Below are 26840 nucleotides of genomic sequence, written 5' to 3'. Positions count from 1 at the left end.
GAAATGTTTCTGTACCCTTCCCCAGATCTGTGCCTCGATACAATCCTGTCTCGGAGGTCTACAGACAGTTCCTTGGACCTCATGGCTTGGTTTGTGCTCTGACATGCATTGTTAACTGTGGGACCTTATATAGACAGGTGTGTGCCTTTCCAAATCATGTCCAATCAACTGAATTTACCACTGGTGGACTCCAATCACATTGTAGAAACATCTCAAGGATGATCAGTGGAAACAGGATGTACCTGAGCTCAATTTTGGGTGTCATGGCAAAGGCTGTGTTTATTATAAAATTTATTTGTAATAAATTTGCAAAGATTTCAAACAAACTTCTTTCACATTGTCATTATGGGGTATTGTTTGTAGAATTTTGAGGAAAATAATATATTGAATCCATTTTGGAATAAGGCTGTAACAACAAAATGTGGAAAAAGTGAAGCATTGTGAATACTTTCCGGATGCACTGTGTGTGTGTGTAGAGAGAGAGAGAGAGAGAGAGAGAGTGTGTTGCTTGAACGTTTGTGAGCCCTTCAGAATTTTCTGTTTCTGCATGAATATGATCTAAAACATCATCAGATTTTCACACAAGTCCCAAAAGTAGATAAAGAGAACCCAGTTAAACAAATGAGACAAAAATACTATACTTGGTCATTTATTTATTGAGGAAAATTATCCAATATTATACATCTGTGAGTGGCAAAAGTATGTGAACCTTTGCTTTCAGTATCTGGTGTGACCCTCTTATGCAGCAATTACTGCAACTAAATGTTTCTGGTAAGTGTTGATCAGTCCTGCACATCAGCTTGGAGGAATTTTAGCCCATTCCTCCAATTTTGGCCATTCCAAAACATTAACTCTATTCTTCTTTAACCATTCTTTCATAGAGCGACTGCTTAGGGTCATTGTCTTGCTTGCATGCCAAACTTTCTCTTGAAATTCAGTTCACGAACAGATTCCGTGACATTTTCCTTCAAAAGGACCAGAATTCGCTCATATACTTCAGAATACATTGTTCCATCAATGATGGCAAATCATCCTGGGCCAGATGCAGGATGAATGATGAATTATGCTGAAACACAGTTTGGCTTTCTCCAAACATAACACTTCTCATTTAAACCAAAAAGTTCTATTTTGGTCTCATCCATTAACAATTTTTTTCCAGTGGCCTTCTGACTTGTCCATGTGATCTTTAGCAAACTGCAGAAGGGCAGCAATGTTCTTTATGGAGAGCAGTCACTTTCTCCTTACAACCCTGCAATGCACACTATTATTGTTGAATGCTCTCCTGATGGTGGACTCATGAACATTAACATTAGCCAACCTGAGATCAGCCTTTAGTTGCTTAAAAGTTACCCTGGACTCCTTTGTGATCTCGCAGACTATTACACATCTTGCTCTTGGAGTGATCTTTGTTGGTCAACCACTCCTGGGGAGGGTAACAATGGTCTTGAATTTTCTTCATTTGTCCACAATCTATTTGACTGTGGATTGGTAGAGTCCAAACTCTTTAGAGATGGTTTTGTAAAGATCCCTGCTCTTTAATTAAAACAGAGTGCGCAAACACACCTGATTGTAATCCCATTGATTGAAAACATCTGACTCTAATTTCACCTTCAAATTAAACTGCTAATCCTAGAGGTTCACAGAGGTTCTTTTGCCACCCACTCTCAGATTTGTAATATTAGATAATTTTCCTCAATAAACATATGACCAAGTATAATATTTTTGCCTTATTTGTTTAAATGGGTTCTCTTTGTCTACTTTTAACTGTGAAAAACTGATGACGTTTAAGGTCATATTTATGCAGATATATATTTTTAAAAAAGGGGTTTGCAAACTTTCAAGCACCACTGTATGTATATACTCTTCACACAATCTCACATTTGTGTGCATCTGTGTATTCTCAACTTTTGTAGCTGTAGATGATTGCGGTAACACATAATTGCGAGTTTCTTCAGTTTCCATAAAGTGTAATGTCAAAGCGTATGCAGTCAGTATCACGCTATTGTGTGACCTGTGCAATATAGAAGAGAGGGCAAGAAAGAGTCAGAGGTTTATTGCAAATGTAGTACCAATAACTGCATTTATGTGGAATCCCAGCAGCCATGGGCATAATATCCATCTCTACTCCTGCAGCCATTAACATTTACAGGCTGGCTAAGAGCAGGAATCCAGCAATCATAGCAGCCGTAGTCTAGGCTCGATTTCTAGGACACCAGACATTGTTGTACATTACTGCTGGAGATCAGCATATTACTTCTGAAAAGGTCAGACAAACAAGATGATGGAAATTAATTCTACTCTGCGAGTCTCGGTGGTCTGCTCACTTTGGTGGTTTTGACTTTGTTCCCAGAGCTGCAGGACCAGCCAGTGAGGTCAGGAAGAACTTTACATTCCTCACCATCCAAACACGGCTCCATCTGACACCACCACTTCAGATGCACGATAGAAGCTGTGAGAGAGATAGAGAGAGAGAGAAAGAGAAAAAGAGACAATTAGAGAGAGTCATGAACTTCAGCACCAAGCTATCTTCGTCTGTTGAGTATAACAAAGTGGATTCTATTTTAAAAAAAAAAAAAAAAAAAAAAGCTTTCAGATAGCAAAGGATTCAAGTTTGGAAATATCATACGTGGTGGGAGCAGGTACAATCAACAACGCTGTCAAAATTACATATTAGTATTAATATACAGTGTACATATACATATATATAGGAACACCTGTACGCCTGCTCATTTATGCAGTTATCTAATCAGCCAATCATGTGGCAGCAGCACAATGCAAAACATCTGCATATATGGTCAAGAGCTTCAGTTAATGTTCACATTATGAAGAAATTAAGAAAAGTGTGATGGCTGTGACTTTAACCATGGAATGGTTGTTGGTGCCAGAGTGGCTGGTTTGAGTATTTCAGAAACTGCTGATCTCCTGGGAATTTCACACATTACAGTCTCTAGAGTGGGTGTGGGGGAAAAAATATCTTGTGAGCTTGGGGTCTGTAGGCTGAAACACCTTGTTGATGAGAAATCAGAGGAGAATGACCAGACTGGTGTGAGCTGACAGAAAGTCTATAGTAACTCAAATAGTCATTCTTTACAACCGTGGTGAGCAGAAAAGCATCTCAGAAAGTTTGGGTGTGTCTGTGCCCATGATACCCTCATACTCCTGTTTTTAGCTGACAGGAGTGGAACCTTCTGCTGTTGTAGCCCATCCACATCAAGATTGAATGTTTTGTACATGCTGAGGTACTGCTATGCTTGAGTTACTATATCCTTACTGGCAGCTCGAACCAATCTGGCCATTTTCCTCTGACCTGTCTTATCAACAAGGCATTACCACCCACAGAGCTGTCGCTCAATCAATGATTTTTTTTCTTCACATCATTGTGTGTAACTTCTAGAGACTCTCAATGCTGAGGCACACTGATAATAGGACCTGAATTTGGCACCAACATCATGAATCCATGGATCCAACATGCCTTGTGTCAACAGTCCAGGCTGGTAGAGGTGGTCTGATGGTGTGGGGAAAGTGTTCTTGGCACACATTAGGCTCGTTAATACCAATCAATCATTGCTTGAATGCCACAGACTATTTGAGTATTGTTGCTGACCATGTGCATTTCTTCATGGCCACAGTTTACCTATCTTCTAATGGCTACTTCCAGCATCATAATGCACCATGTCACAAAGCAAAAGGCATCTCAAACTGGATATAAGGTGTGATGAGAATTGTGGTCACACCAATCACACCACTGTGGTTGAATGAAAGAAAGTGTCAGATGCCTAAATTGAAAATTCCCTAAACCAGCTAACAACCTATTTTATAAAGACAGACAATAATGCTTGTTGTAAATTCATAATTACCCATATCCAAAATGTACAGCATTTCAGAAACAGTAAAACCTCGTTAAAAATCGGCTCCTTTGTAAGAAAACAGTTCAGTAAATTTCACTATAATCCACTACTAAATTGACACTGTCCCTTCATGGACATCCACTCTCATAGTACAAGACAGCAATTGAATGTACAATAGAAAAATAATCTGGCTTTACTGCATCACAGCATTAAAATCATAGTTTCTAAACTTCTCTTTGACATTTAGAATGACCTTGTGACTGTGAGTCAGTGAAGTTACACTTTCACTATATTCAGAGTTTTCATTGACTTGGCCTGGTGTTCTGTACTGATTGTCCTTTCGTTACGAGCTGTGTCATACCGTCCACACATGAGGGCCGTGCGTGGGTTGTTCCTGCCACCTGTCCAGTGAGGCATGAGCATTTGACTGTCTGAGATCTTTCCTCGATCTTATTCTTATTGCAACAGCGATGGGCGGCCACCACCTCACACGCACCAGGTTTTACTCCACCTAAAGCAGAGAGGGAGACGGAGAGCGATGAGTAATTTATACATGTCATACAATGTCCAGATTTTTGTATAAATGTATTTAGAGCAGTACTTTCTGGTATTCTAGGGCCATCACATGGACATTAAGTGTATTACTCCATAAGATGCTGCATAAAGAATTGAAGATGCAAACTGAACAGTTTAAACTTTGTCTCATCTACACCTGTTGAGGTAACTCATGGGATTTTTTTTTTCTCAAATCAAATCTTATATCATTTAAATATCATTTTCATATAATTTTATATTTCCATATCGTTTTATGCTTTCATATGTTTGTCAGTCAAACATAATTTGAGTGAACAGTAATTTTGAGTATATAAACATAATTCTAAGGACACTTTTCTTTAGGAAAACTTCACAGAATGATGAAAGACCATCACACTGCAACTCGTTCCCTTTGTTCAATATATTTCCCATTTCTAAGGCAGTTCATCACATTATAAAAACAAGTGGTAACACATTCTTCGAAGCCTGTATTCATAAATCATTGTATATGTGCTTATAATTCAGTGTAATTATGTTTTTTAAAAAAAAATGTATTTTTACATTCACATAAAAATAAGCAGTGACTCAGTATTCAGTATTCTCAAATGATGTTGGTAAAAAAAAAGTTGCAAATTAGACACAGTTAAGTGGATGTTTTAGGACAAACTACTGGCACTTTTAAAATCGAAAACATATTACTTTTTAAATTGTATTTTATGGTATTTATGGTGAAGAATAACATAAATATTAAGTTATAAATATTAAAGATATTTTAGACAAGGTAATGTACTGCAGATCGCTAGTTAGGTATGTAACTGTGGTTCTTTGAACCCCAGATAAATGCCAGGGGAAGTGAGAACCTGCTGGATACCATCAACATGTCACAAAGTGTCTTGACATAGGACTCAGCATTTGCAATAAATAGTGCCAACATACAGCCCTGGAACACTGAAATCTTCTTGTCAAGTTCTTACTGAGTCGTTTTGGAAAGACATAGAAACCCCCTGGCGGTTCTCCAGGGTTTTATAGAACCACAGTTAAAATACATAACAAGTTTTTCATTTCACCTGTCCTAACCTCCAGGTGTGGTATTCCAACAGTGGACTCATAACCAGAAAGGTGACCAGTGATGACCGCTACACTCACACCACTGGGTTAAGTGCATGGTGACACATAGCTAGAAGCAGCACAAACAAGCTGAAGGATAGACTCTGAGTATCTAGCCCATCTTTTAATCATGGTGATATCTTCTGAGATCGAGCCTCTGCTTTAATATACATGGGGACTTCAAGTTAGTATTTTGTGACTTGTTCAATGGACTGAATTCAGCTGGAGGGGGTTAAACAGTGCATGGAACAGCTTCCACTTAAAGGGGTAGTTCACCCAAGAATGAAAATTCTGTCATCAATTATTCACCCTCATGTTGCTATATATTTTGTGAATAAAGACTTGATTTTAGTTTTTTTGCACACACAAAGTGTTTGTATCGCTTCATAAAATTGGGATTAAACCACTGGAGTCATATAGATTACTTTTACGATACGTTTATGGTCTTTTGGGGGCTTTACATTTTTGGATATTTGGACTGTAAAAGGAGGGAGATCAATCTTCCAGGTTTCATTAAAAATGTCTTCATCTGTGTATTGAAGTTGAACAAAAGTTTTATGGGTTTGGAACGACATGAGGGTGAGTAAATTATGACAGAATATTCATTTTGGGTGAACTATACTGTAGCTTTAAAAGCTTACTAGACCCGTCTTCTAGGGGCTGTTTGACTGCATTGAGGAGTGCTTCTTGGATGGCTGGGTCATAGTACCCATTTGTCAATTAGTTCTGAGGGGCTAAACCCAAAGGGACAGTAGATCTGGTTGAGGGTGTCAAATCTCTCTGTTTTCGCCACCAAATCTGCTGAGGGCAAAGCCACCAGGGTGTTCAAACCACTCCTAAAAGTAATAATGGAAACCAGCTAAACTACTGCTGCAGCTACCATCATCAATGGGAGATCATTGTAATGGGGTGACTGGGCGGCTAGAATTCTCAGTGAATGTAGTCTCACACCAATTGATTTTGTGACCTGTAAGGGAGCACCATTGGGACACTGAACACCATAATGTGTGCAAGGAAATGATGTGTCTCAAATGGTCTGCTCCTTGGTGGAAGCACATATCTGTATAAGTGCAAGAACAACGGTATCCTGATGAAACTGTGCATCACAAATAGGACCCTTGTGGTATCAGAACATTTCACTGGATTGTGGTGACCTAAAAAATGCCACATGAATGATCTGGCTGTGCTAGTTTTGAGATTTCAAAAAAATGCTTTCTAATCCAGGGCTTCTTTAACAGCAGACCCAAAGATCAACCCCAGTACACAGGGCAGATTATGCAGGGTTGATTTGTACATGCCAAAGCTGGACTGTGTTATCCACTCCTGATGTTGTGCATATACTGTACCAGGTTGGCAGAGTCACCCTATATCCAAGCCTAGGTGTCTCACCACTAAAATCAGTTCCCTCACATAGGCATTCCTTTCTCTTGACTTATTGCTCCAGTGCTAACAGTAAGACAGCTAATGTATTGTCAGTGCGTGCCACACATGACGCAACATCATAACTACATTGGTAACTGCCTGACTCTTTTACAGGAATGTGTGTGCTTGTGACAAAGGTGACAGGCAGTCTGATCTCTGAGTTCAGTAGTATAGTTGCATGTGTACGAGGTATGAGGTAGTTGAGCCACAAATAGATCTTTATTAGTCATTATTGATGGTCTGAAAGTTCTCCCAAAGGAGCTCTACTGGTGTGTGTCCAGTGGTGTAATGAGTCCTGAGAGAGAGAGCGCGAAAGAGAGAGAGAGAAAGAGAGAGCGAAAGAGTGCTCACCTGGATGTCCCCTAGAGCTTCGGTTGCTGCTGGACACTGACTGAGCGCACAGGAGCCACACACACACCAGCAGCAGCAATGCAATCACAAACAGCTTCTCACACATCTACAGGTGGTAAACAGGGGACCAGGAGAGAAAGAGAACGCTTAGTGCTCAGTTTGTTTGTTATCCAGCAGAGCATGCATTGCGACAGAAATTCATATTTCAGCCTAATATTCAAATTACTGACAATACCTATACCAAGAGTTAAAGGGATAAACTATGTAATAAATACTGGCATACACTACTTCTGTATGAGAGAGAGAGAGAGAGAGAGAGAGAGAGAGAGAGAGAGAGAGAGAGAGAGAGAGATTAGTGTTAGTATTAATGTTCTTTGAGTTAATCTGATCTTGATCTTGACTCTCTCTAATATCCTGTATATTCATTTCTTTCGTGCTTCTTCAAATCTCTTGCCTATTCATATGGCCAGATAGTTAATTAAGAAAAATAGAGATCTAATTTTAAGCTCACAGCTTCGCATAACTTGGCAGTCAGTACAAACATGCAAAGAAGAGGGTTCTTAAATAATAATAATAATAATAATAATAATAATAATAATAATAATAATAATAAATACAAAGCAGACATTTTATTAATTAAGTAAAGCAATTACATTAGAATAATGAACTGCTTTAGTACATACATTGTAGGCATGGTTTATAGACAATGAGTCTTGTATGTCTCGTATCAATAATTACAGAGAGATTTTAACTTTATCCCAACTTTAAACTTTTACTCAAACTTAGACTCAGTGCTCAAATGTATATTATGCCTCCTCAATTCTTTTAACAGCACAGTATACACACTAGTGTTGTACTAAACAGCACTGTATGTCAAAATAATACAAACTTGATAAGCAAAGATAGCCGTGGATCTTACCTTCTAAACTCCTGTAGCAGTTTGGTGGGGGAAAAAGAAGTATAGATAGATAGAGAGAGAGAGAGCTGTGTGTTCCACTTTTAGTTCAACATCACACTGAATCCCTGTTGTGGAGTTAGAAATCAGTCGGATGTCTGATGCTGAGGAAAAGCACAAACACATTTCTGCATCGTGGAAGTTTTCGTTCACGGTAAAAAAAATAATAATAATAATAATAAAAAAGTTAAGAATAAATAACTAAATATATATTAAGTGCACAACGCACGTAAAATCGCAATCACGTGACCTAAAAAGTGAACGAAAGTGATTCCTAAGTTAGCTGAGCTTGTGGAAATGAGCTCGTGCAGTGTCTCGCGCTTGTTGTTATCTCGCGCTCGCTTCGCTCAGTCCCACCCCGTTGTGTTCATGTACTCTACATGCATGTGTGTGTCTTCCAAATGCTTTCCAATTCTGACAGAACAGAATGAGTCACTTCTGCATCCACCACCAGACCCGACCGGCAAAAGAAGAAGAAAACAAATAACAGTTGCCTTGAGCTTGAGGTCTTGCTGTGCATGTATTTTGCAGTATATAATGCCTAGACTACAGATGTCTTCATTGCTTCTCGGTCGTGTGTGTGGGCGAGAAAGAGAACAAGTTCACCCCAAGCCATGCTGTACACAAGGCAGGATGAGCCTTTATCCATCGCTACAAACTTAATCAAATGACCATCTGCTTCAGCAGACCTCTCCCGTTATTACTCTAAAGCAGATTAGTTTCGTGTTGATGATCAGTGGGCGAGGATTTAGTGGTTTACTTCTCTGCTTCATTCTGCTAGTGTTTGGACATCACTGAGGAACTATAGTCGAAGTTATGACTGGATTAAGCTTCATAGAGTGAAATGACTATTAACTGGTATGAAGTGAAGGCTTGTTAAAGACAGATTAAAGCAAAACGTTTCAGCTCCTGGTGGGTTGACTTTGTAGCTAGGTTAAATGTTTATTTCAATAAAGGTCTTTTTGAATTATTATTGATACATGATGCACATTAAGTTGTTTATATGGAGCTGTAAGTAAACCATGTAAGTAAACACTGCATGCGTAGCCTACCAAAGCAGTTATTATATCATTATTCTAATGATATTCTTGTTTATTAAACTTAACTTAAAGAAAGAATAAAATGGCTGTTGAAGAACCCTCATACTTCACTGAGAGAAAAAACAAACGATTCAGTGTTTCAGTAAATACGACAAAATCAAAGCTGCGATTTTTTTACACAGAAAAACCAAAATTATTAGAATGACTTAAATGCTTTCAGTTCCGTATTAAAGCGCACCTATTATGGGGTTGAAACGTGCATCGTTTTGTTTTAAAGGTCTCATACAATTGATTTACATGCCTCCAAAAACAAAACAAAACAACAACAACAACAACAACAAAAAAACACTTTAATGTGCTTATAATTTAAATTTTGTATCTTGGCATGATGACACCTCACACCTCAATAGCAAAGGGAACATCAGACACTAGATGAGAGGGGTATAAATAAGACAGGTTCCACCTGCACTCCCTAAGCAGGTTCTAATCACTGGCACCCAATCTTGAACACTTGATTCTAATTATATGGATTTGAAGGTGTGATAAATGTAGGGGTGTACTTACTTTTTCCGTGTGACTGATCTGTTTAAATTGTGAAAATTACTACAAAATGTCAGTTTTATGTGCCATTTGATAGAGTGTAACACCTTTATTAATAGACAATGTTTAAAAGATGATCAAAATGTTTGCTTTTGCTTTGTTTGCTTATGTTAAAATAATAATTATTATTATTATTTCCATGGGGTGTACTTATTTTTTCACATAACAGAGACACTGTTATACATAACTATGCGGTATTGAGTGATGTACAATTTTTTATTTTCACATATCCACATCCTCCCCTACTGTGAACACAGAGTGTTCAGATTTTAGATGACGTCCTCTTCCGCCTATAATTCAGCACCATGGAGAGTGTAAGCAACAGGAGCCACTTAAAAGACACTGTGATCACAGACTGATAATAGAAGATAATGTGCTCGTTTAAGGATGCAGACAAATCAATCTTCACATTGCCGTTCATCCTAAAACTGCCCACATGTGAACCTTTAAATTTCATTTCATTAGGCCTTTTCTAAGTCTGCCTTATTATGTGGAGAACGTTAATGGGAAATTGTCTTTATAAAAGGCATACAACAATACTTTTAACCAATAAAATTTAAATATAATTGAATATTTTTTGTACTTTAATCAACATTTTTACACAGTGCTATATTTCTTACACACATATGGACAATATATACAGTATAATTGTGTAGAATATATAAAATTCATGTCATTCTAATATTTTAAATATTAAGGCTCCATAGTTCAAAAGCTGTCAGTCAAATGAAGTACACAAACTATTTGTCACATTGACATTACCATAAGTAGTAAAGATATTTTGAAATTTCATGAATAAAAAATGAATCCTGTTCTGTAGTTTGTCAGTTCAAAGTGACCGAACGTTTGGCTCCGAGTCATGAGCTCCGGAAACAGATTGGAATTAATACAGTTACACTACATGACCATCATTAATCACAGAGCCATGAGTGATTTATTCACTGCCCTCACTTGGCACACTGCTGAAGAAGCATTCATCAAATAGTAATCTGAACACTCAGTTACTTACTAATGCCTCTTATTAGGACTATGCTAATGTAAAGTGATTGTCCACATAAACAATCAAAGGATCATGTACATTTTGACCACATATACATATAGATTCTCTTTGTTCCCTCACATGATTGCTGACATAACAATTATCAACACTACTGTTGCAGTATCCTGGAAATGGAACAGAAAATCAGACTTTCAAATGAATACCCCAATGTTTATTGTTTTGTCAAACTTCCATTTATCACTATGTATCTGCTATTTATTCTGTGCTACCATTATAACAAAGAATTTTAACATTTCCTTGTACCGAGGGGAAAAAAACGTAAAAACCTGTTTACTCAAAACTTGTTTGAACAGTTAATAAGTGCTTATGTGAAACATTATTGTGGGACAAAAATGTACAAAAGGTATTTTTTCTTAATTAATTATTCAGAATTAATTATTCAGAAGGATGAATTTGTTGGTGTGCATTAGTACTTAAAGCTGGAAATACCTAACGCATGGATACAACAATGGAAACCATGCGTTCATTTTTGCTGATTTGCACATTTACACAATATTTTTAAAAAAAAGGAAAAAAAAGGATAGAAATACGTCTTTAGGTAAGATCTAATGTCGGTGTCATCCTAAGACTTTTACCGTTATTGTTAATTAGTTATGAATTTGCATTCTATAGTTATTTTACACATTTGACAGTATTTAACAAATTACCCATACATTTCCATTATAACTGGGTTTTGAGGATTCCACAGAAGATATTACCCTGGAAAAATTCTTCTAACAATATAACAGCGTCTCTTCAAAAGATACAATAATCAACTACTGCGGTGATGCATGACAAGTGATGAGTGACCAAACTGGTCTTTTCGACCTGTGCTTTTAGCACGTGTTAATATACTTGCATGAAGAGATAAACATACCACAAACTTTTGATGGTGTGATATACAGTTACTAAATTGGGAAAACCTTCTTCAAAAACCCTTGCAAAGACTTCCTTTTATTACAGAGCATTTTGACTGACAAGCATACAAGTAACCAGCGATATTTACATTTAAGCAGATGGACACAAAAAAAAATCTTTTTTTAATAAAAACATTAACCATCATTAAATGCTCAAAATAGATCTTCATCCCCAGTGTACAACGGCATATGTGCTAGTAATCTCTCCTTCACTTTCTCATGGCTTGTGAAGCTGGTTTTAAAATGAATCTTCAAGTGACCCTTGAAGTGCTTTTCAGGAGCTTTGTAGATGATTAGAACACAATAAAAGCAAAACTGCTTCATTCATACACTGCGAAGTGCCTTATTTACACAATGAAACATATTCTTAAATACTCCGTTTCATCTAATAGGTTCCGATACATCTTTTCTTGTAAATGAGAGGCAGCCATGTAGATGACACCTTCAGTGCTGTATTCTATTAACTAAAGGGGTCTCTATATAGTGTCCAGTTGTATACTAGTTGTGTTCAGGATGTGAAGTTAAGCTTGAAGAGGACTGTTTGAGGAGTGGTGACATCAGCCACAGCTAACTCCTGTCCATCAGCCAATCCCAGCTCTGGATCAACCCAAACAAACAAATGCATAAAAAAAATGTTCAGGTTCAATAATTTGAAAATCAATCATTTTAATGTATACAGAATTACTGCCACCCTTGGTATAGATTTAAAAAAAAAAAAAAAAAAAAAAGGTTATGGGGAGAATTTTTCTAATTAAAATGGCTTCCACACACTAAAAATAAAAAATGTCAAAAGATATTTATTTTAACAAAAACATGTCGCAGTTATTGCTACCCCTGAATGTAATACTTTGTGCAACCCCACTTTGCAAACAATAAGTCTTCTCCTATGCTTGATGTCACATGGAAATTCATGGAGGAATCTAAGAACACTCTTCAATAGAGAATCTCTCCCAAAAAAAAAAAGAAAAAAAAAAAAAGGGTTTTTAGGGAAAAGTAAAAAGGGAACCAGCTTCATTTACATTTTGTTAGTACGCATTTCTAGGTATGACAATTTGCACATTTTTTTTTCTTTTTTGATAAACATTTCCTTTTCCTAATTGAAATGTATTCAATTAAAGGTTTGATTTCTCTCGTGTTAAGCTACTTAACCACAGTCGAATTAATTATGTTTCCCCCCAAGTTTGAGAAATTAACTTGGAAGAAAAATTGGAATATTGCATAAAACATTCGTGAATAAAGCACCGTTTCCATCCCGTGTGTTCAAGAGAACAAAATCGTCACTACTGGGGAAACTGGCGCAAAGTATCAACACAAATGGAAGTTGTTGCAACCGGAGAAGCCGCTGTGGCTTTTTTTCCCCCCAATATAATAAATGACTTGCGCTTCAGAGGGTGAGACAAAACGCCATCACAAACCTCATGCTATCTTGCGATCGGAAACGGATGCCTGATATTTGGGAACGGAAGCGTGTGAGACAGTTCAGGGAGGTAATTATACCAAATCATTTGGACGACAGACTATGGCTCAGGCATTTCAGAATGACAAATCAACATTTGAGATGCTGTTGGACTAGATTTGTCCAGATTTGCCCAGTTCCAACAGAAAAAACGCATTTCAGTCGATTATCAAGCCGCACAATTTGTTGAAGCAACGTCACATTAATTATTTGATGCGCATCTAGGAATTTATTGGATAGATATGATCCCATCATAGGTTATGTGCAGGTCATCTTATCGAATAAAAAAAATCATCCATCTGAATTGAGCATATAGGGTTTTTTGTACACATTTTGGAGATTTTATTCGCATCTGGTGTTTCCATCCAGCGTTTTTTTAATACGATATCTCAAAAGTCATATTAAAAACACATGGATGAAAACACAGCTATTTGTCATAAGATATTTGTAATCCAACCCATCATCATTAACAAGGGTGGCAATAATTCTGGAGCTGACTGTATATCTCACCTTTTAAAGTTTTGCAGAGATTGGGCCTTGTTCTTTCTTCAATTGAAGCTACAGTCTAGACAAGCACACACACAACATGCAAGTATCTTAATGATCTTTCAAAACCATTTCAGACTATGTATTATTATTATTTATTTATTTATTTACAGTTTTACAAAGTCTTACCTGTAAGTAAAGAGTTTTGTTTTTGCCTTCAAGTGTTGCGGTGATCGCTGGAGATTTCATTTGTCTGAAAATATTAAAACACCCATCAATGAATATATGCTCCCATTCCTCAGCGAAAGACGGTGATATGGTAGAAGACATTCTGCAATACTCACAAGGAGGCATTCTCAGTCAGATACTCCAGCACTTCCTGTAGTTTAGCAGACGGTGGGAATTGTAGCTTCTGAGGAACTTGACTACATGCCGTGCAATTTTCCTGTTTGATGGACGATGACCAAAGACACAAAAATACCATACTTTTTCTGGGACCGAAAGAATCTGCAACTATAATTTGCAGGGTTCGTACGGATGATTCATAATGAAATTCCAGGACTTTCCAAGCACTATTTTTTGTTTTCAAGTACTATACAAGAGATGTCAAACATATTCTTATATATTATTATAATAATAAAAAAAATTTATATGGTGCCTTTTCCAGCCATGCTGGACTACATTTGCATTTCCCAAACATTGCTTCGTCTTCACTATAACGTCTATATACTCCAGGTGAGTGACAGGTGCACTGTTTCCAACAACTTTCAATGGAAACTCTCTAAATATCGTTGGATGATGTCACGCACTAATTAGCATATTCCTTACATTGTCACATATTTGCATTCTGCCTAGTGTCGTCCCTTTACATCTTTTTACCTCTCTCCTACTCTCTGTGCTCACATACTGTATTTTTATAAAGCTGAATTCCCAGTAAAGCTGTTCTCATTTACATATTTTTCTGTTTCTGTTGTCAGACAATGGAACGAGTATGAAATGGTGACCGAAACACGGCCATTAAGGCTCCATGTTAACCAGCAGTCACTTCCAAGCCATTTCCATGCTGCTACTCTACACTGCTAAAATCCTGATTGATAACCACGACGTTGTCTGACAAAATCACCAGACACCTAAGTTAAAGACAATGGCTGTGCTGTGATCTTGGCGATATTTACATGTAAAATGTTCACTCAGTGAGAAAGTTAGAAGTGACAGAATGTCTTTCCTATGCTGTCTATCACACTGAATGTGCTGCTCGTCTCCGCCCCTCAGTGAACAGAGTAGCTGCAGGAAAGCAGGACCTCACACTTGTGGGGCAGTACTGGCCACGCTCTCCTACAGAAAGGTTTGTCTAAAAAGTCGCCAGATGTGTCACTAGGTGCTTTTTTGGTGGAAAAAAGCCACTAAAGGGGCCTGAATAGTGGAACAGTGAAATGATTATTTTTGATAGAACATGAATACAAACACTTTCAAGTTATTTAGCGATTTCGCATTTATTGACTTTTTATCATTCAAGAGCTTTTTAAACACCATTAGATTAAAAACATGGCTATTTTCAAGGTTTTCCAATATTTAAATTTCAAAAAGCCAAATTCAAGCACCTTGTATGAACCCTGAAGTTAACTCAACTGTAATGTACAAGGATCATTTGTGAATGAAAACAGCAAGCTTACCTTTCGCTCTGCCTCAAAGGTGTAGGTGTACAAGCCGTCCACATCATTAAACACCAGATAATTATTCAAAGGAATATAAGCGCTGAAAAACAAAACTCAGTGTCTCATACATACAGTCTCATAAAATTTCACTGAATGTTGTGTTCAAATATTATGATATGCTTTAAATATGTCACCTTGTAGCAATCTTAAAAACCTCTGTAGCGCAAGCAGCTGCAAAAAAAAAAAAAAAAGATCAGATATAACAATTTTACATTTCACAGTTCTGGTTACACATCTAGTTCTACAGTTACTGGTTCACATCTGTTTCAAAGTAACATTACTTTGTCCCAGACCACCAGGGTGGCTTTCATCTATTATAGCCGAGTTTTCCTGTTTGCTTGTTTCCAGTAGCTTTAGCACCCTGGCCCTGGGTGTTTACAAAATGTGTGAGAATTGCCCTAGAGTACCTCAGGGTGTATCTGGACAACTGACTGCTGTCTGGACAGTGCCAACAGCAAGTGACAAACCTGACAGGGCTACTAATCTCACACAGAGAGCTCTAGGATTGAAAGTCAATTACAGTAAGAGCCATTTGACACCTGAGCAAACTGTGCAGTTCATAGGCATGAAGGCCATACATGTATTTTTGACAGAAAACAGCTGTCTCGACTGGACAGGCGGACAGAAAATGATGATATACTGATATATTTTTGAATGAATTCGCTGGCCATACACTAACCGTCTCCTTCTGGCATGGATATTGACAGCAGTGACCCCAGAGATAAAAGTGGAAATGTTGCATCTCTGCACTCAGAGAATTGCAAATCCACAAGGTGGTACAGTTTACTTGGAACATCTAAAGCAGAGTGGAATTCAGGTTGTTTGTAAACAGAGAGAGAACTCGTTGCTTACTGTGGTTCATGGACAGGCAGAGACAGAGGGTTTGGACCAGGATGCACTCGCAAATGATTGGCCAAATCTATGATTATGCCTTCCCATTACTGTCACTGATACACATGTCCCTGCAGGCCAGCCAATCCATAGTTCCACCTGCTGTTCACATGGGCCCTCATCATCTTCGTCCTCACCCTCAACACGATGCTTCATCGCAACTCCATGTGTTTTGTGCTTGTACAATCCCCACCCTTAATAAAACATAGCATTAAGACTGAGCAATTATTATCCTCAGAGTACAATATCAGATTGCTAAGTGACTATCCTCAATAATGAATATTAGTCGTTATTTCCCCCACTACTTAAAGATTGGACAAGCAGCGTTGTGCTGAGTTCTGAAATTTAGTATAACAGCAGTGGTACATTTCACTGTTTATCACTCCACTTGTCTGTTCGCTACATAAAATTCTAGCGGTCACCTCTCTGGGAACTATTCTTGTTGACAGTGCAAAATAGCCCATCGCAGTCATGCTGATAACAGCACTCTTGCTCCTGCGATATTGCTTACTTATTAGCAAAGTGATTGTCATTCTAAATAGCCTAAAGAACAGCATCAACACCTTAAAAGATTCACTTCCTCAACAGGAAGGAAAATGTAGAGTGGGTCACATTCGCAATTTAGTGTTTGTTGGGTTTATGAGCAGTGTCTGCTATTGCTGGGGATGTACAGCACCAGGACGCATCACAAACCCTCATGACAACAATAATACACGGCTACAAATAGTGCTGAAGGAAATCTCCATGGTGGCAGAAATAAAGTACAACAGAAGGTTACATATGTAACCACCAGGGCCACCTGGGAGCTCAGTTCGACAAGAACGGCCATAAGACAAGAGTGATGTAGCAGGGACCTTTTCGAGGTTACCAGATGCAGTTACAGCCATGCGACAACAACTTTGCTACGTGTACTCAAAATCGATCACGGGGAAAACTCCACTATTTTAAAATGAGATCACTTTGATGGTCCAAAAAGCATCATGCTTTTATGAAGCACTTTTGCTTTGCTAGACTTGCAGTTTAAGCAATAAAGATTTAACAGCTAGTGTATTAACATTTAGAGCCTATTTTCAAGCATATATTATGCTCCCAACATTGCAATCACTACAGGAATTCATACATGTCTTACCTGATTTTTTTTTCCTCAGGAAATCATAGGCTACACACATGCCATGTGATCTTAAAATATATTAATTTGATGGAACATTATCTAGTTATATTGCTATTTAAAAAAAAATTATATTGTCTTGAGTTCTCACGTGAGTCAAAAAAAAGAAAAAGAAAAAAAAAGTGTGGAATAAATTAAATTGAATCAAATTCCTAGAGGAATGAGGACCCTTGTTCTGTGGAACACTTTACAGTGAACAAAATGGATATTAAGTAAAAAAATAAATAAATAAAGATAAACTTTTGTGATACCTATTTGCAATAAACAATGCAAAACTGAAGAGAAAAAAAGTTCTTAATTTGACTCACCCTTACATCGCCTGTTATTAAAACTTAAAAGCAAAAGAATTCGGAAGATAAATCAGAGTATTATTGAGTTCAGTGGTTCAGTTTGGGGTGATATTACATTGTCAGCACCTTACAAAATATTTGTTTAATCTACTTCTATCCTCTGGAAAGCTATGTGTGTCTCAGGCAGGTGACCAACTGAAGTCTCCTACTATTAAAGTTAGCAGAGCTAGTTAGTGTGTGCATAACATTATGAGGTTTTCAGTGACATTCAGTGAGATTCACACCTTTGCCAAAATAACCAAAAAAAGATCCACCACAATGTTTGGAAAAGATCAGTCCTGCTGTTTCAAATGATTTTGCTGAGTTACGAAAGCCGAGAATACTGAGTGCAAAATGGCTGCAAAGTATGTTCGTTGGATTGGGTGTTTACAATCTCTTCGCATTTTAGAATTAAAGCAAGTACAGAGGAACAAAGAAGAACAGTGTGTGCTTCCTGGTCTGGACATACCAGCGATGACTGCATTGGTGGATGCGACAGCAGGGATGATTCGTTTAACCACACCTGAAAGATCAGTGCAACAAAGCCAATAGATCAGAAATGGAACCTTGGAGCAGAATACTTATGGTGTACATGATGTGCTCATAAACTATTTAAAGATATTACAGAACTCAACCCCCTCCCCCCTCATGCAGTTACCTTGTGTGAGTCTGTAAGTGACTCCAGTGATGTTGAACTCAGCTGCTCTCTCCAGAGACTTCTGGAACACCCACTGAATGTGTTCAGGATTATCACCATCCAAAGCTACGCCATCTGCACAGAATTGGGAGATGCCTTCATTTCAGTATATCTCTCTATATCTGAGTGCTTTTTCCACTATGTATGCTGCTTAATACATTATCCTGGACACTGAATGGACATTTTTAAAGACGATAGCCTATACTGTTACATAAACAAGTACATTACAGTGAAATTGTTATAAAGCCAAGGACACCAAGAGCAGAGAGGGTTTATTTAAGGGCCCAATACTGGCAGTTTGTTACTCACTTTATAACATCAATATTCTTCTTCTAATGAAACTTATAAATGCTACAGCTGGTTTTGTATCTGCTATTATAACACTGCCTTTATCCATTAGCATAATGATGGAGAACTCTACCATTGAGCGTGATTTCCAAACGGTCTTACAATGATTTTCCGGTTAGGGCAATGACAGTACACATCTAGATGGTACACATCAAGACACTTTTTGTTTTTACACTACAAATATTACGTGGTCATATGCATCCCAAACCAGACATGCCTACCGTGTTTAGGTGTACAGTTTGAGATGTCCGTTTCTTCTATGCAAAGTCTATGGTAATCATCTTGTTCAGTTGCCAGTCTCTGGACTGCTGTTGGCCAGTTATTTCTCTGTCTGACTTTTCTGAACCCAGCAGTGGCATTGAAGTTAAAAAAAAAAAACCTAAGCAATGCTGCTGTGCCTGATATCTGCACCAATGTTTTACAGACTGCCATACCAATATCACTGTTATTCTGACTACAGTCCACTACCATTGACTATATAATATCTGGCCACTGGTGGTCCCTTAACTGAAACTCTTGACCTGTATCTGCATGATTTTATGCATTGTGCTGCTGCCGCAAGATTGGCTGATTAGATAGCTGCATGAATGAGCAGGTGTTCCTAATAAAGTGGATGGTGAATGTATGTTTGGTCATATAGTGTATGTACCAGGCTGACATCCTGTAAACTCTTTCACATGATCTATGCATAAGAATAATTGTGGCAAAATGTAGCATGTGCCAGAGATAGAGAGGAAAGTTACTACCTCCAAATGGTTTCTCTTTGGGCCACTGCAGTATTCTCACATACTCGATGCAGTGTTCAGGCAGCCGTGGCATCGATGCAATAGTGCACATTGGGAAATTAACCTGGAAACACACAATAGAACCACAGACAACCCTTAGTCTCAATGCACCGAATCATACATAACTATACATTACATCTGACCAAGAATTATTCATACTTTAATCAATACATGATTACTGGGTGCTATGATAAAACTCATTAATATAAACCAGCTTAAATGTTCTAAATTAAGCTTCTTATTTTTATTTTAAATGATCATTTCATTTATGGAATGAAAATGTAAGGCCTATATCACACATATAAAAAAAATTCACTTCCTCCCTAAACGTAATAACTGGTTGTGCTTTACCAGCAACAACACTGGAACCCAGATCAGGGACAGATGACCGAATATTCTTCTTCAAGGTTGTCTGACAGAGAGCAGAATTCATAGTTCCGTCAATTATGCAAAGTCGCCCAGGCCCTGAAAGAGCAAAGCATCATAATACCACCACCATGTTTGATTGTTGATATGATGTTCTTATGGAAAGCTCTTAGCTTTACGCCTGATGCAATGGGACTCGTGTCTTACAAATAGCTCCACATGCCATTATTTCAAAATTTGGAGGTTATCAAAGTGTTTTTTTGCACATGTGAGATGAGCCTTTAAGTGGTTGCAACTCTTCCATGGATACCATTTTTTCCCAGTTTCATTCTGATGGTGGAGCCATGAATGCTGAGCTTATCTGAGGTGATCAAGGACTGCAGTTCCCCAGATGTTCATATGGGTTCTTTTGAGACTTCCTAGAGGAGTTGATGTGAGTAATTTTGGCAGGCCAATCACTTCTGGGAAGAATCACTACTGTTCCAAGTTTTCTCCACTTGGAGATAATGGCTCCCACTGTAGGGTGCTGGAGTCCCATAACTTTAGAAACAGCGCTGAAATCCTTTTCAGATGGATATATTTCAAGAACATTCTGTCCCTTTGTTCCAGAATTTCCAGAGTGCTGTGCATCGTGACAGCTTTGAGACTTCAAACTGCTTGCAAGTATACTATTTAAGTGATGTTTATAATCAACAGTGCTGTCAGTAATCAAGCTTGGGTGGGTCAATTAAAATCGAACCCTATTATTTAGGGCTGCAACAACTAATTGATAAAATCGATAATTAAAATAATTGACAACAAATTTCTTTATCTTTTAGTTGGGACTCTGATGTCACCATGGATAACCCCATCATTGCGTCACTTCACAATGGTGAAAAATGCATTTCTATGAATAAAATACATCTGAAAAACAGCGGAGGTCACACAGTGAGCTGCTGTGGGAAAAGTGCACGATTCAGGTCATCCAAAACATGAGTGTTTTATATTAAATGCTTCAAACAAACTCATAAGTGTATTAAAGTGGCTTGTCATGTCAGATGCTGCGACAGATGCGTATGCTGTTTAATGCATTCCAGACATGTTTTCTTCAGCACAGAAACGACATTTTCTCATTTATATCCTTATGTGTAAATGTTAGAAATTCACGCCACTGTTTCCATTTTACATAAAACCTCGTCCTGACAGCAAGTGAGTCTTCATTAAACTTCATCGAATGAGTGCGAATCCACGCATGCGTATCAATCAAACAGCACGCAATAACTCATTAAATAATCATTTTGATCAAATATGTTGTTCGATGCTATATTCAGAAACAAAAGTAATTGTGTTTTTTTATGAGAACTGTAATGGGGTTAGAACATGTAATTGTACAGAAATGTAAGAAATGTCATACATTTACAGTATAAAGTAACGTTACTGTGTTCAGATGAGTGAATGTGTGTGTTACTGCAGAATATTCAACCTCTTACCAGGTAACACTTAGTTTGTGCTTTAAAGTTTGTGGACAATCAGTTTTTTTTTTGCATTCAAAATATAATGTTAATATTTCTTTTTTAAATCCTTTGCACAGCAAATGATATATAGCATAGCCCACAGGCACATTTAATACGTTTTTCATAGCCTGCAATTTGCACAATGTTTGATAGACAACACTGGGCAGAATGTGAAATAACATGTTCTTTTGAAAACATACAGAAAATTAAAATCGGCCTTTTAATCCAACTAATAGATTAATCGAAGAAATAATACACAGATTAATCGATTATCAAAATAATCATTAGTTGCAGCCCTACTTTTATCAGTTAATTTTGGTTGATTTCATCATTTTGGAGGCAATCATTTTTTCCCCATACAGGGCCAGTTGGTGTTGGATAACTTTTGTCCTTCAATAAATTAAATGATCATTTAAAAACTGTACTTTGTGTTTTCACAGGTTGAGCTTGTCTTGTATTAAATTTAGCTAGAGGATCTGAAACTAGTATGTGAGACAAATATGCAACAAAATAAATAAATAAAGAAGAAGAAGAAGAAGAAGAAGAAATAATAATCAAGAAATGCTTTTCCACAGCACTCTACCAGTTTATGCTAGAAACCAGACTACCTGTGGAGGATACAGCTCCAGTGTGCAGTCTATACAGGCTGTCATTCCAGGCATGATGACCCTCAGGTTCCCTTTAAAGCCTTCTGTACCTCCATCTATTAGTGGAATTATGGAGCTAGGATCCAAAACCCCATCTTCATAGATGAGCAATGACAACTGAGGGTAGGACACACATCAAGTGTTTAGCAAGATCCCACTACTGACATTTCATCATCTAATTCCACCTTTTCAATAGAGAGAGAAGTGATCTGGCACTAAACCAGACACTTGCTATCGATTTACACTCATAAAATCATTCATGTATTCTTATTTAATCTTGATCAGCTATTGAGTTTGAATTAACACTGACTTTGTAGCTGGAACATTTTAAATATTTGTGAATATGTAGATGATGGTGGAATTATAGGAGCTTTGAAGCACTTCTCACCAGCATTCCATTCATCCACCGGCGAGCAATGATAGAGTCCAGCCCGCAAACAATTATGTGAAATTCTGCAAAAGAACCCCAGGGGACAAGGAAAAAAAAAGATGATGAAGCAACAATTTCTTCTTAACAATATATAACTGCCCAATTACAAGCCAGACCCTGTTTGGATATGGAACTTACGTCTGTAAAAAGATTCATCAAAATCTTGAATTTTCTTAAAGTGTCTAAATTACACCAGTTAAGGAAGCAAAGTACCAAAGTAGAGAAGAACAGGGGATTTATAATACATATTGCATCACAACAGAATACATAAACGTCTTGTTAATGTGATGAAAGATACGGTACAACGTGACATCCTGGAACTCGATTGTTGATGAAGTCAGCTGCCACCTCAGCCTTGGGACGCCCGACATCCTTAGTCCTTTAAACACAAAAAGCTCAAAATGAAACCTGCTTACCAACAACTTTGATCAGAAATGTAGTGTAGTAATGATTCAGCTGAATAAACCAAATCCTTGCCTGAAGAGGAACTGTCTGTTCAGATTCGACACATCGATAGTGTCCATATCCACTACGTGGATGTTCCGAAACCCTGACAGTGCCTAAAGTAGGAGAAAAAAACAAAAAAACTACTCACACTAATGATGAGCAGCGTATTCTCTGTATATCCTGGTTAGCACAAGTAAATAGCCGTAGTTCACAAAATCAAATGGTGTATTTGATTGCCTAACCCATCTTTTTAACTGTATGTGAACATTACCAGGTTTTTAAGTAGCTCACAGCCAAGACCACCTGCTCCAATCACGAGAATTTTGCATGTTTCCAATAAAAACTGGAGTGTCTGGAAAAAAAAAAAGACAAAAAAATAAAACTAATATGCAAAAAAATGAACCATATGTAATTCATTGTCAAAATCTATTAATTATTTACCTCCTCGCTTGGTTCAAAGTCAGGGTGCGTGAAGGGTCCAGACCTCTCCAGAAACTTCTGCACATGGCTCCATCGGCCATCCCAATCACCGCTGCTGCTAACATCCACTGCCATTCTGGAGAGCAAAATCATTTTCAAAAATTGAAATGATTTTCAACCAGGAAATAATAATAAAAAAAAATCATCATCATCATCATCTAGCCTGCACCAAAAATCAACACTGGCCTGACCAGATACAAATCCATATATAAAGTAAACTTTCATTTTTCTCTACTTAAGAATTAACAGCATGTTCACCCCATGTGGAATTGGCTAAACTGCCCCTAGGTGTGAATGTATATCTGCATGCTGCTCTGCGATGGACGGGCAGCCCATCCAGTATACAGCTGCGTTCAAACCATGTTGGATTTACTGTAGTTACTAGATGACAACCCGGACGTTCTGCTCGGAGCTCTTCACTTCCTCGGAGTCGGAATTATGCAACAATAGACATCAGATGGTTACCCAACTCTGTGCGAGCTACATTAAACTGTACTGTATGTCTTTTGATTATTTGCAGATTAATCTTGCATTATTAAGACATTAATAATAATCATCATCATAAATTATTACACAGAAATATTACGAGATAACTACTTTGAGTGTCTCCGCATGACGTTGCAGTGGTCAGGTGGTACAAATCGGATCTCTCAGAACATTCCCCTGTGCACAAGGTGTAATCATGAGTTCTACGAGGACGCTTTTTACAAGCCGGAATCTTGTAATTACGGTAATGACGACATGGCGTGAACGCAGCTTAAATTGCACCACGACCCTGACCAGGATAACTGAAGATGACTGAATGAATGTTTAAGTGTGCAGTATTTGAGCATTCGGGTCTACCCCAAGGAAACCTTGAGGTTCAGAGCAAGCATGTTGTTTACTAAAGGAAACTTCTACATTTCTTTAACGTTGTACTTTTTAAGAGGATCGTTTGAACTTTACGATATGTTCAAGGTAGTTTCGTTTAGGTAGCATTTTAAGGTATGGTTGCATGAAGGATGCTAAACCTAAAGCCATTCCGATGCTTTTGGACAAATCTGCTCAGTCCAAAAGCTTAAGCTTATTTGAACAATTCTGGAAGAACCACATGACATCATGGCTTATCATCATCCAACAAAACTACCGCCAACTTAGACCTAATAAAAAAAGTTGACTTTTATTATGCTTTAGGATATATTATTAGTTTTGTCCATGAAAATTTGAAAACAATATATTTTTTTAAGAGTCTGTTTCCCAAGAGAAGAGCCCTTGGCTTTATTAGCTGAGTGTGTTATGGCCTGTCTGGCTTATTAAGGACATGTTATTTTAACTAAAAAACCCCTTTTAAAGCTTGTTTCGTGTCATCCCCCACCACCACAAACAATTAGAGCAAAACACAGGCAAGAGTCGAGACTGATTTGATAAAATAAGACATGATAGCTAACATTGGCCACAGTGCATTATGTGAAAATTCATCACCACTTCACAGATCATCATTTCTCTCTGATCCGTTCACAGGCCTTGTTTGTGTTGACAGCTGGGAAGCTAACGCGAGTTAGCCTTTAGCCAGTTCACGTCTTAAAATGAAGCACAAACCGGAACCAAAATAACCCAGCCGTTATATTCCACCTTGGGGTTTACGTTCCTACTTTCCCAAACTATATCCGTCCATTTGTAGCTATCTGGGTATACTGAACTTGTCTGAAAAAAGGATGAATTTTCACACTCCCTATGCTGTGCAATACTCAAACCTGCAGCCAGCGCTTAGCATTTCATCACTAACTTCTCAGGCTGCTCCTCTATTCTCTGTCTTTTCTTCGCCCTAAAATGAGAAAATGAAAGAGGAACAAGCACGTCCTTGTTACACCGGCTACTGGTCAAAATATCAACAATATCTGTTCCTAAAACACTTCGTTCATTCAACGCTACTTACGGCTCTTCCCCATCCGCCATACTTTAGGGTTTCACGGTTCCATGCCTTCCCACAATGCTTTGCTGCTGGGACGAACTTCAAGGTTGAATACAAAAGCCCAGACTTGAAATAATAATAATAATAATAATAATAATAATAATAATAATAATAATAGTAAAGAGGTAGCTAATATTAAATATTATGTGATAAAACAGTCATTTAGATTCTCTGATGGGATTGAAAAATACAAATAAAATAAAATAAAATAAAATAAACTATTAAAAATAATAACAATAATAATAATAACAGATGCCACACAAACAACTGGTGAAACTACTTACTTTTTTCTACCAATACTGGATAGTAATGGATATAATTAAAATAATAAATAATAGATAATAGTAGTAGTAGATAAATAAATACATATATAAACTACTACTACTACTACTACTACTACTACTACTACTACTAATAATAATAATAATGAATAGTCCAAATGGATAGAAGAAAAATACAGTATATAAGAACATGGCATGTATTTTAGCCCAAGACCTGGTGGCCATTGATGCACGTTGTGTGCATCCAATTCAACACAGAAATGGTTGCATGAACAAAATGGATGTTTTGCAATGGCCATCTGGATATAAATTCTAAAATGTCCTATGAAAACCTTTGCCTAGTATTTGATTTCCCTTTCTTTTTTTCATGGGACCTCTTCTTGGAGCTATCTGTTTATAGCTTCAGGTACCCTGTCCTCCAAAGCTGGAGATACCTGTCATTTCTGATCATCTTTTCTTGACTGCAATATGTTTTACCACATAACCTGAAATCTAGTGACCTGTGGGCCTGTAAATACGTACTGCTAGCATGGTTGAGTGGTCCTCAAGGGCTCACAATAGTGCACTGTAGCAGATGTGCCATCAAGGCAGCAGATATGCCCAGAAGAGTAGCATCTGCACCAAGAAGTGGTGTCACAAATCTGGGCAAAGTTTGAGAATGCACAGGTAACAGGGTGCTTGAAAATTTGTGAACCCTTTAGAATTTTCTATATTTTCCATAAATATTACCTAAAACATCACCAGTCCTAAATGCAGATTAAGAGAACCCAATTAAACAAATAAGACAAAAATATATATACTTTTGCTCCAGGAAATCTATGCTGTTACTACCTGGGTATTACCTTCTCCAGGTTTTCCAGGGTTAACATTGCCCTCTCCCAGTGGCGTAAGGGTGGTGGTAATCTACGGCCATCTTTCCAGTTAGTCCAGACATATTCACTGCCCTGTTGGTTAGGAGGGGCGGAAGAGAGTTCCTCCAGGATTCCGCGATTTTGCAATCGCAGAAATTAATACAAGCTCCGCAACATTCAGAGGAGCTTGCAATTTTTCAAAATTG

At 37.7% G+C, this 26840-nt stretch overlaps 2 protein-coding genes across 4 annotated transcripts; both read right to left on the bottom strand.

The window, feature by feature from the left end:
- Positions 1-1745: 1745 nt before the first annotated feature.
- On the bottom strand, positions 1746-9131 carry LOC108275674 (chemokine-like protein TAFA-4). Its single transcript, XM_017486591.3, has 4 exons — positions 8182-9131; positions 7263-7368; positions 4210-4359; positions 1746-2449 (listed from the first exon to the last, which is right to left on the bottom strand). Exons 2-4 carry the CDS (start codon positions 7366-7368, stop codon positions 2295-2297), a joined length of 411 nt encoding a protein of 136 aa, XP_017342080.1. The 5' UTR covers positions 8182-9131; the 3' UTR covers positions 1746-2294.
- A 1922-nt stretch (positions 9132-11053) lies between these two features.
- Positions 11054-25536, bottom strand: uba3 (ubiquitin-like modifier activating enzyme 3). Of its 3 annotated transcripts, none has more exons than XM_017487828.3 (18): positions 25467-25536; positions 25317-25355; positions 23513-23627; positions 23343-23423; positions 23102-23184; positions 22923-23003; positions 22763-22806; positions 22583-22647; positions 22156-22311; positions 19650-19752; positions 18517-18630; positions 18328-18381; positions 15605-15641; positions 15429-15510; positions 14100-14200; positions 13945-14008; positions 13780-13834; positions 11054-12410 (listed from the first exon to the last, which is right to left on the bottom strand). In XM_017487828.3, exons 1-18 carry the CDS (start codon positions 25484-25486, stop codon positions 12322-12324), a joined length of 1383 nt encoding a protein of 460 aa, XP_017343317.1. In that variant the 5' UTR covers positions 25487-25536; the 3' UTR covers positions 11054-12321. The 3 variants fall into 3 exon arrangements, with proteins under 3 accessions (XP_017343317.1, XP_017343318.1, XP_017343319.1); XM_017487829.2 differs by having other exon boundaries at positions 25285-25355; positions 25467-25521; XM_017487830.2 differs by lacking the exon at positions 25317-25355 and having other exon boundaries at positions 25467-25527.
- Positions 25537-26840: the final 1304 nt, after the last annotated feature.

The sequence above is a fragment of the Ictalurus punctatus genome, chromosome 15 (genome assembly GCF_001660625.3).
Source record: "Ictalurus punctatus breed USDA103 chromosome 15, Coco_2.0, whole genome shotgun sequence".
NCBI lineage: Eukaryota > Metazoa > Chordata > Actinopteri > Siluriformes > Ictaluridae > Ictalurus > Ictalurus punctatus.
This window is presented reverse-complemented; position numbering and strand designations above follow the sequence as displayed.